Source organism: Sprattus sprattus (genome assembly GCF_963457725.1).
Source record: "Sprattus sprattus genome assembly, chromosome: 11".
In the NCBI taxonomy this organism is placed as follows: Eukaryota; Metazoa; Chordata; class Actinopteri; order Clupeiformes; family Clupeidae; genus Sprattus; species Sprattus sprattus.
The window spans coordinates 5,745,556-5,760,997 of record NC_137909.1 but is presented as its reverse complement, the minus strand read 5'-3'; the positions used below and the strand labels follow the sequence as shown (position 1 = coordinate 5,760,997).

General features: G+C 43.0%; 1 protein-coding gene across 1 annotated transcript; it reads right to left on the bottom strand.

The window, feature by feature from the left end:
- Window positions 1-1,132: 1,132 nt before the first annotated feature.
- nop14 (NOP14 nucleolar protein homolog (yeast)) lies at window positions 1,133-14,892 on the bottom strand. Its single transcript, XM_080848084.1, has 19 exons — window positions 14,790-14,892; window positions 14,304-14,493; window positions 14,019-14,153; window positions 13,730-13,871; window positions 13,342-13,475; window positions 12,981-13,115; window positions 11,960-12,082; window positions 11,711-11,842; window positions 11,256-11,607; window positions 9,702-9,832; window positions 9,254-9,339; window positions 8,943-9,078; window positions 8,617-8,718; window positions 7,671-7,824; window positions 5,923-6,082; window positions 2,647-2,791; window positions 2,132-2,250; window positions 1,847-2,002; window positions 1,133-1,611 (listed from the first exon to the last, which is right to left on the bottom strand). The coding sequence occupies exons 2-19, from the start codon at window positions 14,484-14,486 to the stop codon at window positions 1,515-1,517; spliced, it is 2,622 nt and encodes an 873-aa protein (XP_080704210.1). The 5' UTR covers window positions 14,487-14,493; window positions 14,790-14,892; the 3' UTR covers window positions 1,133-1,514.
- Window positions 14,893-15,442: the final 550 nt, after the last annotated feature.

Below are 15,442 nucleotides of genomic sequence, written 5' to 3'. Positions count from 1 at the left end.
GTGTATATGTGTGATTTAGGTGGACAAACAGGACATTATACCAGGATTGCTGATTTAGTGGATCTGCAGCCACTTTCAGATATTTCAAATTAACTTCTGAACACAGTCAACATACCTCTCTGCAACCATGTCTAAACTGGATTTACATAGAGTTATTGGTATTGCAAAGCAAAACCTGCTAACATTATACAGCAAACAGAAACTCAAGTAAGGGATAATGTATAGTCCGGTGGTCAATATCGAAAAAGAAATCCCCACAGGATCTGGTTTCGTCCTGAAGGGATTTGTTTTTCGATGATGACCGCCGGACTATACAGTATCCTGCTTATTTTACGGTTGCTTGCCAAAACGATAGAAGACATTCCTCCAAAATACTTATTTATAATGACTTTGTTGCAGTATCTTGATCTCCACCGAGAAAAAACAGTTCTTCACGCAAATAGAACTTTAAAGTTTCAGGTATTGCATAGCTGACTTCAAGTTAAGGCCAATATATGCTTCTGCGACTGCGTTAATACTACTGGCCACTGACCGGTGTAAAAGGCTGACCATAAATAAGGCTTTACAATGACTTTCAGTTACGTTAAATGACCGGAGTACTTGTGGAATGATATGAAAGATGTGAATAAGAAGCACAAAAACCGTTGCCAATGACAGCGGTCAAACATTTTTTGCAGCGGTCATTATAAAGAAATAACAGACTTGCCAACTTTGGGGTGGCCCATTCAAATCAACGGAACTTTTTGGAACATTCTGAAGAGCAGTATAATACAGTAAAGATAAGACCATGCCTATTTTTGCTAAAATATCTGAAAAGCTCTCAGTTGAAAGCGTACAAACTGATCCCACCTCACTGGTCTTACAAACGTCCGTCTAGTCTCTCTGTGATAACATGTGGACTAAATGTGTGGGAAAGCAATTCAAGAAAAAAATAGCATTTGAAATTTCGGAACCCATCAAAATTCCTCCTGAAAGCAGAGCTTGAAGGAGGTTGGAATGTCTTTGTCTAACATACAGGAAACTGACGAAGATAAAGGTAGGATTTGCTTCAGACAGTGAACTCTTGGCACAAAGTGCTGAAGCCCTGAGAGAATAGGTTTCACCAGTCTACTCATTTACTAGTAGCAATACCTTCAACACACAAGAATTTTTAATTTGATATATTTCAGAAAAAAAAGAATTCTTCACAAAACAATACATATATAAAATAATGAAAACATTTGAACACACACACTGCCAGACTAGATTGCCAGTTATAATTAGATGGCCCAGTGTCCAGTTATCATCTCAGCCATATAAACTCTTCACGTCTCAGTCCACCCACATAGCTGTATGTGTCTGAAGCTCTTTTGTGAGCCAGCATCCAGCTTCATGCCACCATATGAAATGAAGGTGCTTAGTTCCATAGTTACACCATTGTCATGGCAATGAAGAACGGTGTTCTATGGCGCTCGCTTATCTGTGTTCCATGTACAGGGCATAGGATAAGGGAAAAAAAAAGTTCCCATTCCTGCTCACTTCCTCTTCATTTTCTTTAGGGCCTTCCACTCTCCCTCCTGAGTCGATAAACTCCCCATGAGTTCCTTCACCTTCCTCTTCCTCTCTGAATCCCTGAAACATGCAAAACACACAACATTAAAAAAGGCAAACAGCTGTTTGGATGTTCTCTCTAGTAAATATTTTCATCAAAAACAAACAAACAAAACCAAACCCCCCCGCAAAAAAACCTGATAATGAAGATGCTAACAGTGAATCCAGATTGACATATAATACAAAAGCTGCTGTGTGTTCTGGTAGCGCCCTGTGGTTGTAGAACAGAGGACCAATTGGAGCTGTACTAACAAACCTTTTCATGACTTCAGACAGCTTCTCCCTTGCCAGGAAGCGTGTGTCCTTCCTGATCTCTCTCAGAGCGCCCTTGAACTCTTTCTTGTACTTGTGTTTCAAGCGCTCCTGCTCACGCTGCTCCTTGGTGTTGCCTCGCTTCTTGCCATAGTCCAGCCTACATGTGAGAGGAAGAAATGGACAGTGGGACAGGGAACACAGAACGTTGTGAAATTAATTTGGAGTTTAATTTCAATTTGATATTAACTGCAATGTCTGACATGTATGTCATGAAACACAGACTTACACTTGAACAATTTTGGGTGTAAGAAGTTTGAGAGGAATGGGCTTCTTCTTGTCAAAAACAAGGGGCAGTTGCTGTGCAGGAGTCTCTGGTAGCGCCTCCAGGACCTCCCTGTGAAGCTCCTGCAGAGGAGGCAAGTGGATAGGAGGTTATAGGAGGCTAAAGAACATTCTTCCTCCAGTATGCTACAAAGGAGAGTTGGTTGCATATTCCGTAAAAAACAAGCCTTCTGTACTTCTATTGGCTCTTGCAGAATTTGGGCTAATGTTTCGTGACATTGACGATGATAATGCTAAACAAATCAACCAAACTGTGGGAGACTGAGGAGAAATATCTGTGATTAAACTGATACATAATTGAAACAATAATGTGATCACGTCTAGGTGTCCTGCGCCAGTCTTCAGTGAGCCAAAGAAGGGGGCTGGGTTGAAACAACCACATTTTAAATTTTTTTTATTTGGTTGTGCTTCACCTGAGTGGAATGGGGACAGATCATGTAGAGCCAGACTCCAACTCACCTGTAAGGGGGCGGGGTAGTTCTTCAGAGGGAGGTGGGCCAGTGCAGCCCTGATTGGCTGAAAGATGTGGAAGAAGGAAGTGTTGTCCTTATATAAAACTGCACACCTCTTCACAAGGTCTAAACAGGTGTTCAGCAAAGACAGTCTGCAAAGATAAAAGGAATAATATAGAAGAGTGTGATTTCAAGGAAGTAAGTCAGACTGATGAAACTAAATATTTATTGAGTAAGTGCTCATAAGCATAAAGCTGAATAGCTTACCCTTAATCTACCACGGTAATCATACATTTAATAAAACACTGGGGTATGAAGCATGACCTGTACCTGACTACCTGAGGTGAATGGAGCATTGCGTAAATCTCATGTTTCTCTCCCTATGTTTATACTAGATAATACATTATACATAATAAATGAATTATTAATAATTATTCACAATTTGCTGTGATTAAATCACAATTAATCGCTTTTTTCTTTTTATGACTGAAGCTAAAGCTATTTAAATGTAAAATCACAGAATTGATGAAGAATTAACACAAAGGAAGTATATGCAAATTGAAATACTATTAACTATTAATACTATTGAAATACTATAGCATCTTTTGGATTCTGGACATAGATACCCTCCGGTGAACTTGAATTATTAATAAAACCATCAAGGCCATAAAAATGTACTCTCAGCTTGAAAGGCATATTATATGTTTAGTGAAAGTGACTTATTTTGAAATGGGGGTTTAAGACATAGAGAAGCAGAGCTTCGGGAGAGACAGGGAGGGAGCTAGAGGGTAAGTTGTTAATTGAAGTGCTCAATGAACTTGCAAGCTTGTGAATTAAAATAAGCTCCGTGTCAAGTCTATGTTGGATGCCCCCAGATATGTTCACCATTACATATGCATTAACAGAAATAATAACAAAACCCAGGCATTTCGGCAGTACTGGAAAACACAATAGGCAACAAAATCCTAGCAACCACAGTCTTACCATAATAATTCTATGACAAAGTAATTAACAAACTTCCAAACAAACACAATAGTTGCACAACAAGGCTCAATCAAATAAGCTGCCAAAAGTTGCATTCCGTTCTTGTACTGTGTGGAATGACACTGGGCCCAGAGAGCCAAGACATGGGCTCCACTGCAGCAAATACTCCATTACAGAAACACATTTCAATCTAATAATTTGACCATCCATAATGAGAATAGTCATGATCAGTGGGAGTTCTGCATCACACATTTGTCCTTTGTACATGTCTGCTAAATGACAATGTAAATGTAAGCTTTAACAGTACAGATTTTACAGTAACTGGGTCTACAGACACAGGCCCAGTAAGAGGCTCTACAGACACAAGCCCAGTAAGTGGCTCAACAGACACAAGCCCAGTAAGTGGCTCTACAGACACAGGCCCAGTAAGAGGCTCTACAGACACAAGCCCAGTAAGAGGGTCTACAGACACAAGCCCAGTAAGAGGCTCTACAGACACAAGCCCAGTAAGAGGCTCTACAGACACAAGCCCAGTAAGTGGCTCTACAGACACAAGCCCAGTAAGAGGCTCTACAGACACAAGCCCAGTAAGTGGCTCTACAGACACAAGCCCAGTAAGAGGCTCTACACACACAAGCCCAGTAAGTGGCTCTACAGACACAAGCCCAGTAAGAGGCTCTACAGACACAAGCCCAGTAAGTGGCTCAACAGACACAAGCCCAGTAAGAGGCTCTACAGACACAAGCCCAGTAAGAGGGTCTACAGACACAAGCCCAGTAAGAGGGTCTACAGACACAAGCCCAGTAAGTGGCTCTACAGACACAAGCCCACGGCCCAGAGCATTGTGGCCCTCTCCCCTGAGGCCAGCTCGGGTGGGATCATTATCGCTACGGTGGGACACTTTGCACACACACGCTGCTCTGCATCTGTCTTTGTAAGCCCCTGAAGAATCTGAGCAATTAGGATGCGACTGCACACCTATATGTGAAGACCCAAAGCCATTCCTCACAACTGTGATCATACTGGAATGAAACGTTAGGTCTAGCTGGGCTACAGGTAATTTATCCCACAGGAACTTGTCAAAGAGGGTAGTGATGACACTACAGACACACACACAGCGCTTAAAGTAACTTCCTGTTCAAAGATTTTCTGTGTCCTGTTGCCAAGGGCCTGCTCTTGAGAAATTTAGACCTTGTTTGCTGTAAAGCGCCTTGAGACAATGTTATTGATGCTAATGTTATTGACAGAGCATCGGCCACATATTTGCTGATGGGAAAGTCTTTTTTTCCCTGTTCTAAAACAGACGCAAAGTTGTATACACAAAACATCTACACACATCCACTACAAACTACTGACACATACATCTTCCACATCCGAATGACGAAGGTAGAGATGACAGTCATGTAATTGTGATCCCACTATGTCTCTGGCCATCTAATTAAACTCATCAGCACTGCCCTGAGGTCAGGCTCCGTGACACAGTGATGATGAAGGGCTGTAATGGGAGAGCATTACAGCAGATCTGAGAATGGGGCGGTGGCACTGTGAAAACGGCGCCTACAGCTTTGGCGTCTCCGCATGAAATTTATAACTCTGCCACGGCTTCCCCCACCAGCAGAGCGGGGCAACCCTTGACCCTCACATGCAAGTTAGACAGGAGCTGTACACCTTTCCTTTCCTTTCCGCACGCGCACAGGCACAGGCACAGGCACAGGCGCACACGCACACGCACACACAGGGTGGATGAATATAAAGGCAACACGTCTGTGTAAATCATGTTACTAATGAATTCCATCTGAGTAAGTGTTGCCCACACATCAGATGCTGTGTGAAGTATCAGCTGACTAATACTGAGCATGCGCCATACTATTACCCACATCACCTCCCTGGCAGCACTTACAAGAGCTTGTGTGTGTGTGTGTGTGTGTGTGTGTGTGTGTGAGGCAGCACAAGGTCCCTTAATTTCCTCCCCTGTGTTGGGGATAATAATGCTGGTGAAATCAAAAGGCAATAAAACGCTCATCCCCAAAAGTAAACACTGCAATCAAAATGGACGTGGTACACTCCACCCTTTGTAGTTGCGAAACTGAAGAAGTAATAAATGGTTTAGCAAACTGGTTCGGCAGCTTTTCACACTGCACAACCAATGAACCCATTTGGCATATCCTACTCGACTGACGGCATGGTTATAGAAGGTGAATTCTCCAGTGACTAGCATATCAGCAAGCACCATACTAACGTGGAAAATCTAGCGCCCTAGCCCCCTTCTCCTCCCCCAGGGCCACTCGATCAGTCTCACCTGTAGTGATTCTTCTCCAGGTCGCTGTGGAGCTGGAGCCCTTGGACTGCTGACAGACGCAGGGGCGTGCTGCTCCAGCCCTCTGTGGCCTCAGGGGTGTTGAGCACCAGCAGCTCAGCGAACCGCCCCACCTGCTTGAACGGCGACACCACTGAGAACCCTGCAGGAGAGCACACAGGGGACTGGTTAATGGCCACGGGAGACACAGGGGGAATTATATCAGGAAATGTGAGAAGGGCAGAAACAGGAATAGGCAGGTCAAAACAAGCCAAACTAGAAAAGTAACGTAAGAGCAGCTGGAAGAAGGACTACAAGGGAGAACACTAGAACATGAACACAGACGAGTGAAAACGGGGCCAAAATGGTCGAAGATGACACAGAGCACACACATCCAGATCTGGCATGGGAGAGAACGGATAGGAATCTGTTTGGAATGGGTGCACCCAGACCAGAGTAGACGCAGATAGAACAGAACATACACAGCTAAGATTACAAATTCAGGAATAAGAAAAACAGTTCAGGCAGGAAAGGTCATTACAGAACAAAATCAGGAGTGGCATAACGGGTTCACAAAATGAGCGTAACAACAGAGATATGCATGCCTTCATCACAGCTGAAATCCCTATTTTATACCAATGTGAAATTTCATCAACATCCAAAAACTTGAGAAAGTCATGATGAAGCAGGAGCATATCTCTGACACGCCTGCCCACGCCTTGCATTCTTGTCCTCTACACAGGCAGTGCGGCTCGTGCATAGGCAGCCCGCCCTGCAGGCTTTAAGACTCACAGCCCCAGTGCTACTGCATTCAGCAAAGGCTGTTGACAGGGCAGAGAAGGTATTTCCCCCAAGTGTGTGACTGGTGAGACTGCTAATGGTTAGGGCTTGGTGTACTCTCTCTCCCGCTACCTCTCTCTTTCTCTATCACATACTCACACACCAAGCTGGCAGCAGTCAATGAGGCCATAAACACTACGTCAATGAGGATAGCACTAAATTACCAAACTGCTTCAACAATCCCGTTTCAATTGACCTGGCAACAACACAGAGCCGTAATTATCACAGTTCACATTGGACAAACATCAAGAAGACTAACTCAAGAACTTCTGATCTTTTAACAAGCAACCAAAACTACCACTTTCTTTGGATGACAATATAACTGCTGGCAAACACCATCAAGTTGGACTGGATTCAGAGTTCTACACATGAGTCTGCCAGGGAGAATATATTAGCGAAGACTATTGATGCATAGCTAGTTCCTCAAACATAAGGTCATGCACATAAACCGTTTCCTAAAATTGCCATTACATAGTAGCTGACTTTCAACCTGATGGAATGTGAGCTGACAAAAAGTAAACTTTTTACACCATTTCCCTATGCGATAAATTGACTTCAATGTATAATATCCAAGAATGTCACAATGGAGAATAACCGCACACAACTAAACAGCTATCCTAAATATGAGGGAGCCTAGGTGCTGGAGAGTGTAACAGCAAAACATTTATTTGTCGTCTTCAGCTTTACAACTTTAACTCCAAACAGTTGTATGGGAGGCATACAGAGGAACAGTCCATCATGAAACACTAGTGAAAAAGGACCATTCTGGGAAACTAATTTGTCCCCGACAGTCTGTGAGGTAAGCCTGGATTCATTCATACTCCATGACTGCCCCCTACAGGAACTTCATACAAATGTACTCTTGACAGAGAGGAGCCAATGAGAAGCAGGGAGTGGAATCTGCACCGTACCGAGGGTTGTCTTGTCCGGCACGGCGAGGTGTAGCACGCCCAACAGAAAGTTGATGACCTCAGGGAAGAGGCGGCGAGAAAGGGTCACGTACTCCAGAGCCAGGCAGCACAGGACCAGGCCACATGTCACATCCTGGAGAGAAGTCACTGGACACTGGGGCACAGGGCAGAGAGCTAAGGTTAACAAAGGCCTTTTTAAACACACATATACATTGGACACAAAAAAACAGTGACATCAAAAGGTCAGTTTTGCAATACACACAGGAGGAAATCTCAAACATACTCAAACACACTTACAACCCCCGGGGCTTGCGTAGTCAATTTTTCCTACACACCCAGTGTTGATTTTCCGTTCTCATGCATTGAGCAACAATGTAAATATCATTAGCCACACCACATATATAAACTCCATGACCTTCAAGCACCTTCCTCCTGGTTACAAAGTCATTACACTGTTTTGAGTGGTTGTGTTGCGTAGGGTGAAGGATAATTTTTTCCCCTCCCTAGATGGGAATCGCTTTGCTTTGACAACCCCGCTTGTGTTTGAGCAGAGAAGCGTGCACATACACACACAAACACAGTTGTTGAACATGTTGAAGCAGACCTAACCCACAGCTACTCTGCCTAAAATAAGTGTTTACATCTGGCTGTAGGCCCATCCACATAAACAAAGTGATTGAAGATAGCAGCCCCCCCCCCCCCCCCCCCACACACACACACACACACACACACACACACACACACACACACAAGTATCTGGGTCATTTCCATACCAACCAAGACTCACATAATAAGCACATCAATGAACGTACAGTCGTACACAAACACACAAACGACCATGAGTATGCGCACAAGTGTGGACACAGGCACAAACAAAAATGAAAGAAAAAAAAATACATTAAAAATATAAATAAATAAATATAAACAAACACACACACACACACACCTGGGTAAGGGCCTGGCTGATGCAGAGGAATGCTGGTATGGTGACCGGGTGTCTAAAATCAGAGGTGGGGAACAGCAGGGCTGTTATCTTCAGATAAATGAGCTGAAATGACAACAGTACAAAAACGTCAAACATTGGTTCAAATTCACCCAAAATGTCAATTCCACAAAGCTCCTCATCACAACAACTCCCATCTCATGCAGGCCATGTGCACTCACTCTCACAATAATATACATGAAAGGATATGTACATGCATCGTCAGTTTCATGACCTACTACAGGTCAATCATATCAAAGAAGTCAAAACGTGCGCTCAAAGTCAGGTACCGTGTCTAAGCCAGGAAAGGGAGCGCGTCCTGTAACCTCAACTGTTTCTTCAATGCCATGCGCGCTGTCTCCAAGCAACGTCTGCATGGCCTTGCAGGCTGCAGCCGGAAAGAGTTGACAGAGTCCATAGAGCTGCCTGAGAGAGGGGAGGGAGAGAGAGAGAGAGAGAGAGAAAAAGAGAGACAGAGAGAAAGAGTGAGTCAGGTCAATTAAAATAAAAGGGTGGCTGCAGCAGCAGGTTCAGGTACTGCTTACAAAGGCAAGTCATTTTTTTTAAATTCTGATCACAAGAGTCCAACATTCCAACTTACGGAGTTAGAATGTTTACAGTGTTCAGCTCCGGAGGCTTACTGCTGGCCAGCTCTCCCATGTACTCCAGCAGAAAACTAAACATTTTCTAGGAGGGATTAATCACAGTTGCATCATTTTAGATTAGATTTAATTAATCTTCATTGTTCTACAGTACAGAAGCAAAGCCAATGAAAGTGTTCCTTACAGATGACTGCAGGTATGAGTAAGTGTTACAGTATATGTGATGCTATATCCTACAATACGTACAATATGTTGTGTGCAACAAATATGAAAGATATATTAAGATACATTACATATTTTATACAAAGAGGTGTAATGGACAGAATTTGAAGAAGTAGGGAGTAAGGTTATATGTACAGTACACACAGTATATGTACAATTGGTCATATGTGCAGTAAAATATCACTGCATGCATAAGTGATTCATCCTGTGCCCACACACACTCACCTGCAGTTTCAGTTTGTTGCCCACGGCTAAACTTGGGTGGTTGCACTTGAGAGTCCTCTCCAGTATGAGGCGCTGTATGTGTGGGGAGTGGCCCTGCAGCATGTCCTTCAGTTCCTCTGTGCTGTCTGGGGCTGAGAGAGGGAGACAGAGAGACCAGGAAATAAAGAGGACAGTGATACTCATGACTTCCTTTTCAGTGAACTGTACTTTTGAACACCTGGTGTTGGTCATGCCAGGTCTTCAAGTGCCAGGTGGGTCTTAGGTACTACGTGACCATGGGACAGTGTCTAGAGACAGATTGTGGGCCACACGCAAACCAGACTGCTGGCTTATCTACGCAGTGAGACACCCCTAACCTCTCCATCTCCACTTTCTTTTAGCACACACTTCCAATCACCCTTTCTGCAGGCTTTTGGGTCTGTTTAGAAATTCCAAATGCTGCTGTTGTTGTTATCCTCCCCAACAGACATGTACCGTATTTTCCGCACTATAGGGCGCACTGTCAATGAATAGCCTATTTTCGATCTTTTTTTCATATATTAAGCGCACCGGACTATAAGGCGCATAAAGCAAAACAAAACAGTCAAACTTTATTAAACGTGTTTAGATTAACTCTCAACATTGTTCAAACGTTAATGAGCGTATTCACAATAATTCCCAACCTTGTTCAGTTGTAACACGTAAAAAAAACTACTCTCATACCACTTAATCAAACGTTAGCGTATTCACAATAACTCTCAAAATGTTCAAGAGGTCTTAAATGAAGCTGCTAATGCTTAGACCAAAAATCCATTGAAACACATAGTAGCTAGCTAGCCTCGCTGCTAATAAGTATAACATTAGCATGCTGATATGCTCTCACACGTCCCCCTACTTGAGGCAGAGGTACTGTTTGCTTCCAGTCTCTTGGCTTGTATTTCACGGCCGCTTTATGTAAGGTCAGCCATTATAAATAGGTTTTACACATAAGTGAAATACATTCCATATTTAATAGATAGAGAGCAGCGCTACCAGCATTACTCCATAGCAAATGACTTTAGTTGTCATTTCAAGCTTGCTGTACAAGGCACTTCCAACACCATTGGAGCAGCAAATAGAGCAACAGTGGTCGGAAGCAATGTACTGTTCGAGGTTTTACATAAAATACGGTAACCGTAATGCTGCAAACGGTGCGGCTTTGTAGTTTACCAAAGTCGTACTAAAACATTTTGACAGAGCACCGTGTACCACACAAAATCGCTTCGAGGTCAGTAAGCACAACCAGAATGAATCCATATTATATGGATTCATTCTGGTTGTGCTTACTGACCTCGAAGCGATTTTGTGTGGTACACGGTGCTCTGTCAAAATGTTTTAGTATAAATATTATATAAGGCGCTCCGGATTATAAGGCGCACTGTCGTTTTTTGAGAAAATTAAAGGCTTTTAAGTGCGCCTTATAGTCCGGAAAATTCGGTAGTCCATATTTCACCATGGTTGTCTGCAGATGTCTATGTTTAAAGGCATCTGGTTCTGTGAGAGCGCTAGCATCTAGCAGCATGCTGAGAGGTTTACCTTTGAAGGTGTAGGGGAGCTCGGCCTTTGCAGCCTCCTGCTGAGCTTTGAGCTCCTCCTCACTGAGCTGGCATGAAGCGCTCGCTGCAGGTAATTCCTCTTCATCTTTTTCCAGCTCTTCTTCCTCCCGAGCGCTGCCCTGCTCTGATTCCAGGTCTGAGTGAGCATCTTCGTCACTGTCCTCTTCTTCCTCATCACGGTCATCACCATCATCAGAATCTCCCTCTTCCTCTTCCTCTTCGTCGTCATCCTCCTCCACCTCCTCCTCTTCTCCACTTTCTCCCTCTTCTCCCTCTTCACCGTCAACATCCTCCTTCTCCTCCTTTTCTTCTCCCACACTCCACTTTCCATCCTATGCATCAAGTGTAGAAGTAAATACATATTTTAAATAAGTATTTGTGACAGAAGGAACTCCGTCTTCAGAAAACAGAAGAATTGCTGTGTTGCATTGTTACCTTATAAGCCAGCATTTTCTTGTCCTCTTTGTCCAAAATGAAGCCGTCATTCAGGTCATCAGCAGAGAAGTGAACCGCTTTTTTCTTGGACGACTCCGCCGCATCGCCTCTCATCCTGCGTAATCTGTCTGCCTTTATGTAACAGACACAGATCATGCTCAACATCATCTTTGTTTGGAGTTCAGTAGAACTGTAGCCTTACAGGACCACTGCACTGAATAACAGGAGACGGTGAGGGGGTTCACGTACCTCCAGGTTCTGGAGCCTCTCGCGCTCCTCCCGGGCCAGCTCCTCTTCACTCTTCAGCTTCTCTGACGGCTGAGCCTTCATCTCAAAGCCAAGCTCCCTCACCATCATATCATACTCATCCAGCTGTAGGAGACAGACACACACACACACCATCAATCAAGCTTTCGAGTCATTGCAGAGAGCAAGGAGGGACCAAAAAGACATCAAATAACCCAAAACACTACAGTAAAATGGTCATGGTAAAGGTAAATGTCTGGAATTTAGCAGATGCTTTTCTTCCAAAGCTACTTCCGAGGTTTAATAATACTTATGCGCATTGAGGAATGCAATCTCAACTTCTCCAGAAGCAAGCCTCTCCATCAATGTAAGTAGTCTATCGACATAGGGATGTCACGAGAACCAATACTTACGATACCTTTCGATACTAAAATAACAAAACACCGATGATACCCCTTTTTTTGAAGCACCGTAAGTACCGTAAGCGCCGGTGCCAGGTGTTAGAATCGGTGCTGCACTTCTTCTGCACTTCTTCTGGAACTGACAGGGGTAGCCTATAAGACGATTTGCGAGTGACAGCTGGAATTTCGCCGCGACCACACTGAACATTTCGATTTATTTTGTATTAAATACGTCCTTTAAGAAGCCCAAAACTCATGTTCATCTTGTAAGCTGAATGGCTGCACTGTTATATCCACGGTTTTGTTTTGCACTGTTGCTATTTTTGCACAGAATCTTTTGAAAAGATGCCTGGAAGTCTGGAATGTGTCTGGGGTCACTAGTTGTTGCACTTTAACCATTAATTGCACTTTATTATGTTGTGCTATGCTATATTGCACATGTTTTGTCTGTCTTATGACATTTTGCTATTTTCACATATTTTAATAAAGAAGTTCATGTTTCAAGTTCAAGTGCATGGAATCTTGGAAAATCCTTTTTTTTTTTTTAGTATTGGTACCGACTACTGAATTTTTGGTATCGTGACACCCCTATAGCGACACAAATGAATCTGGCTGAGCTCCACCTTAGGCTTCTCCGTCTGGTCCTGGCTTTGGGCTCTGGAGCCTTTGTGGGACAGCAGACCTTGGATAGACTTCCACTCCTGGTCCAGCTTCTCTGTCAGAACAGTGGACTCTTCTTTCTGAGTCTGACGCTCTCTCTAAGGAGAACAATTCAAGACAACAGGTCTTACACACTGCAAAAAAATAACCAACTGAAAAGCTGACTGAGGGATCTCTGCTTTTATATTTTCAATGTATTTATGGAAATGATCACAGTAAGAACTCCATATTATAGATACTCCACAGATGCAGACACAGCACTTTTAATTAAGACAGGGATCCAGGGATCAATACAATCACTCTCATAGAGAAGCAGGAACGAACCTTCTCCTGTTTGGACTTGATGATGAGCTCATCAATAAGTTCCTGGCGGGATCTTCCTTTGTCCCCTTTCTCGCCCGGGCCCTTCTTTCGTAAGAGACCACCACCACCTCCAAAATGTGAGGCCGTGAGTTCCGCTGGAGTGGAGCACAGAGGTGACAGGCACAAATCACAAAGAGAGCGCACAATTATTCCATTGAAACTTTGTCTACCACATAGGCAAATCAATTGTCTAATTTTTTTCATTTACATAGATCCAAAAACATTGATACATAGATACAGAGTCAGTTTGCCAAATTCATTTGTTCATAAACAATAGTGCACTGTTGGAAAAAAATGTTCTTCACAATTCTAAAGACAATTGATGTTTGGTCTGAAATGCAATTCATACCAGACAACAGTCCTTTCTCCTCTGAGTCACTGTCACTGTCCACAATGTCATTGAGCTTCTCCATCTCAGCCAAAGATTGGCCATAGTGAGTCAGCTCCTCATCCTCGTTCAGGTTAAACATGTCCTTCTTTTCCAGAGTCCGCTACAAGATGACAACATCACACAGTACCACAAATATGTTTCACAGAATTTCACACACATACAGTACGTCTTATGGCATTGCATTAATTGGCTGACATATTTCAGCAGGAGCAAAAACTAAACAGTCTAGCAAAGATAGGGAGCATACCTGTCTCTCCATTGAAAATCTCTGTAGAATTTTGTCCTCCGGTGCCATCTTGGTGTCATATTCACCAAATCGTCTGTCGATAAACTTGTTTGCCTTACCTTTCTGTTTATACTCCTTCAGGAGTGTATTTTTGCGCTGAAAAAAAGTTAATTGAGAAATGAAAATCCAGGCAACATTGAAATGTTGATTCACCACGGATTGAACATCTCAGCTAATTTTACAATGCAGAGAACAACTCTGTGAGTGCATGGATTCACTAACGGGCAATATGATCTCTTAACGTACTTTATTGATAGCCTTGGATCTGGACACACCAGGGAGACCAACATCATGTTTAGTCTTCCTGCCGAGGATGTCAAACTTTTTCCTGTTGACTTTTACTTCAAAAGGGTTGTTCTTGATCTCCGTTGATGTTTTAGTCTTGCGTAGTTTATCCGCGACATTCCTTTTATTTTGTGGTTTACCCATCTTCACGCTATAAATGCACAGGGATGAGAGGCAGCATTGAACAAACACTCTTGTGGACATTCAAACTACGTATTCTTATCTGAATTACAGTAAAACAGTAAGATAGTCTAAAGCCGAATATCCATGTTCATGTGGTTGGTGAATTAAGACATCTCGTTGATCTTACAGCGATACATTGTATTAGTTAAACTCATAGCACTGGCGTTAGCTTAGCTTTAGTCAGTTGTATGTAACCCAATACATGACAAATCCAATCCGTTGAAGTGCATGCAAAACATTAGGCAAGATTTTGTAACAATTTACCGGTTATGTCATCAGGACGGAGAAATACTCTTATATTGGTGTATGGACTGTTCAATAAGCTAGTTTGGACCAGCGCACTGATCAGCCTTCACCCACGTTGCTACCTCTGTGTAGTAAACAGGTCGAAGGCTGAAGGTGAGAGGGCAGTGAATAACGAGGTGGATACATTTTCTTTGTCGCCATCTAGTGATGGTCCTCCTGTGCACTGATAAGTCATTCTGAACAGATTGCGCTCTACTCATAAATCGTTTGAGTTGCCTGAACTCATGTCACTAATTGTGCAGTCTGTTGTCAATACCTTAAACTATTTCACATGGTAAAACACAATTTGCCGATCTCACTTAGAATTTTCAGCAAAACTCTAAACACATTCTCAGTCTCAAAACACATTCTGCACTCTAATGCACATGTCATACTGGTAAACACAACAATCAAATACAATTAGAGAACCCATGTCATTGATTAAAAACACAACCACTCAAAATTGATTTCACTTGTATCAAATGATGTGACACAACCAATATAAGCCAGTTTAGAGAGCAAACAGGTTGTTGAAGGTGGGAAGGAGAAAGTCTGATAATGGATCGAAGAAACAATGTGAGAGGACGAGGACGAATGCGTATGCGAAGTGGGCGACGAGAAGGAAGAGGATG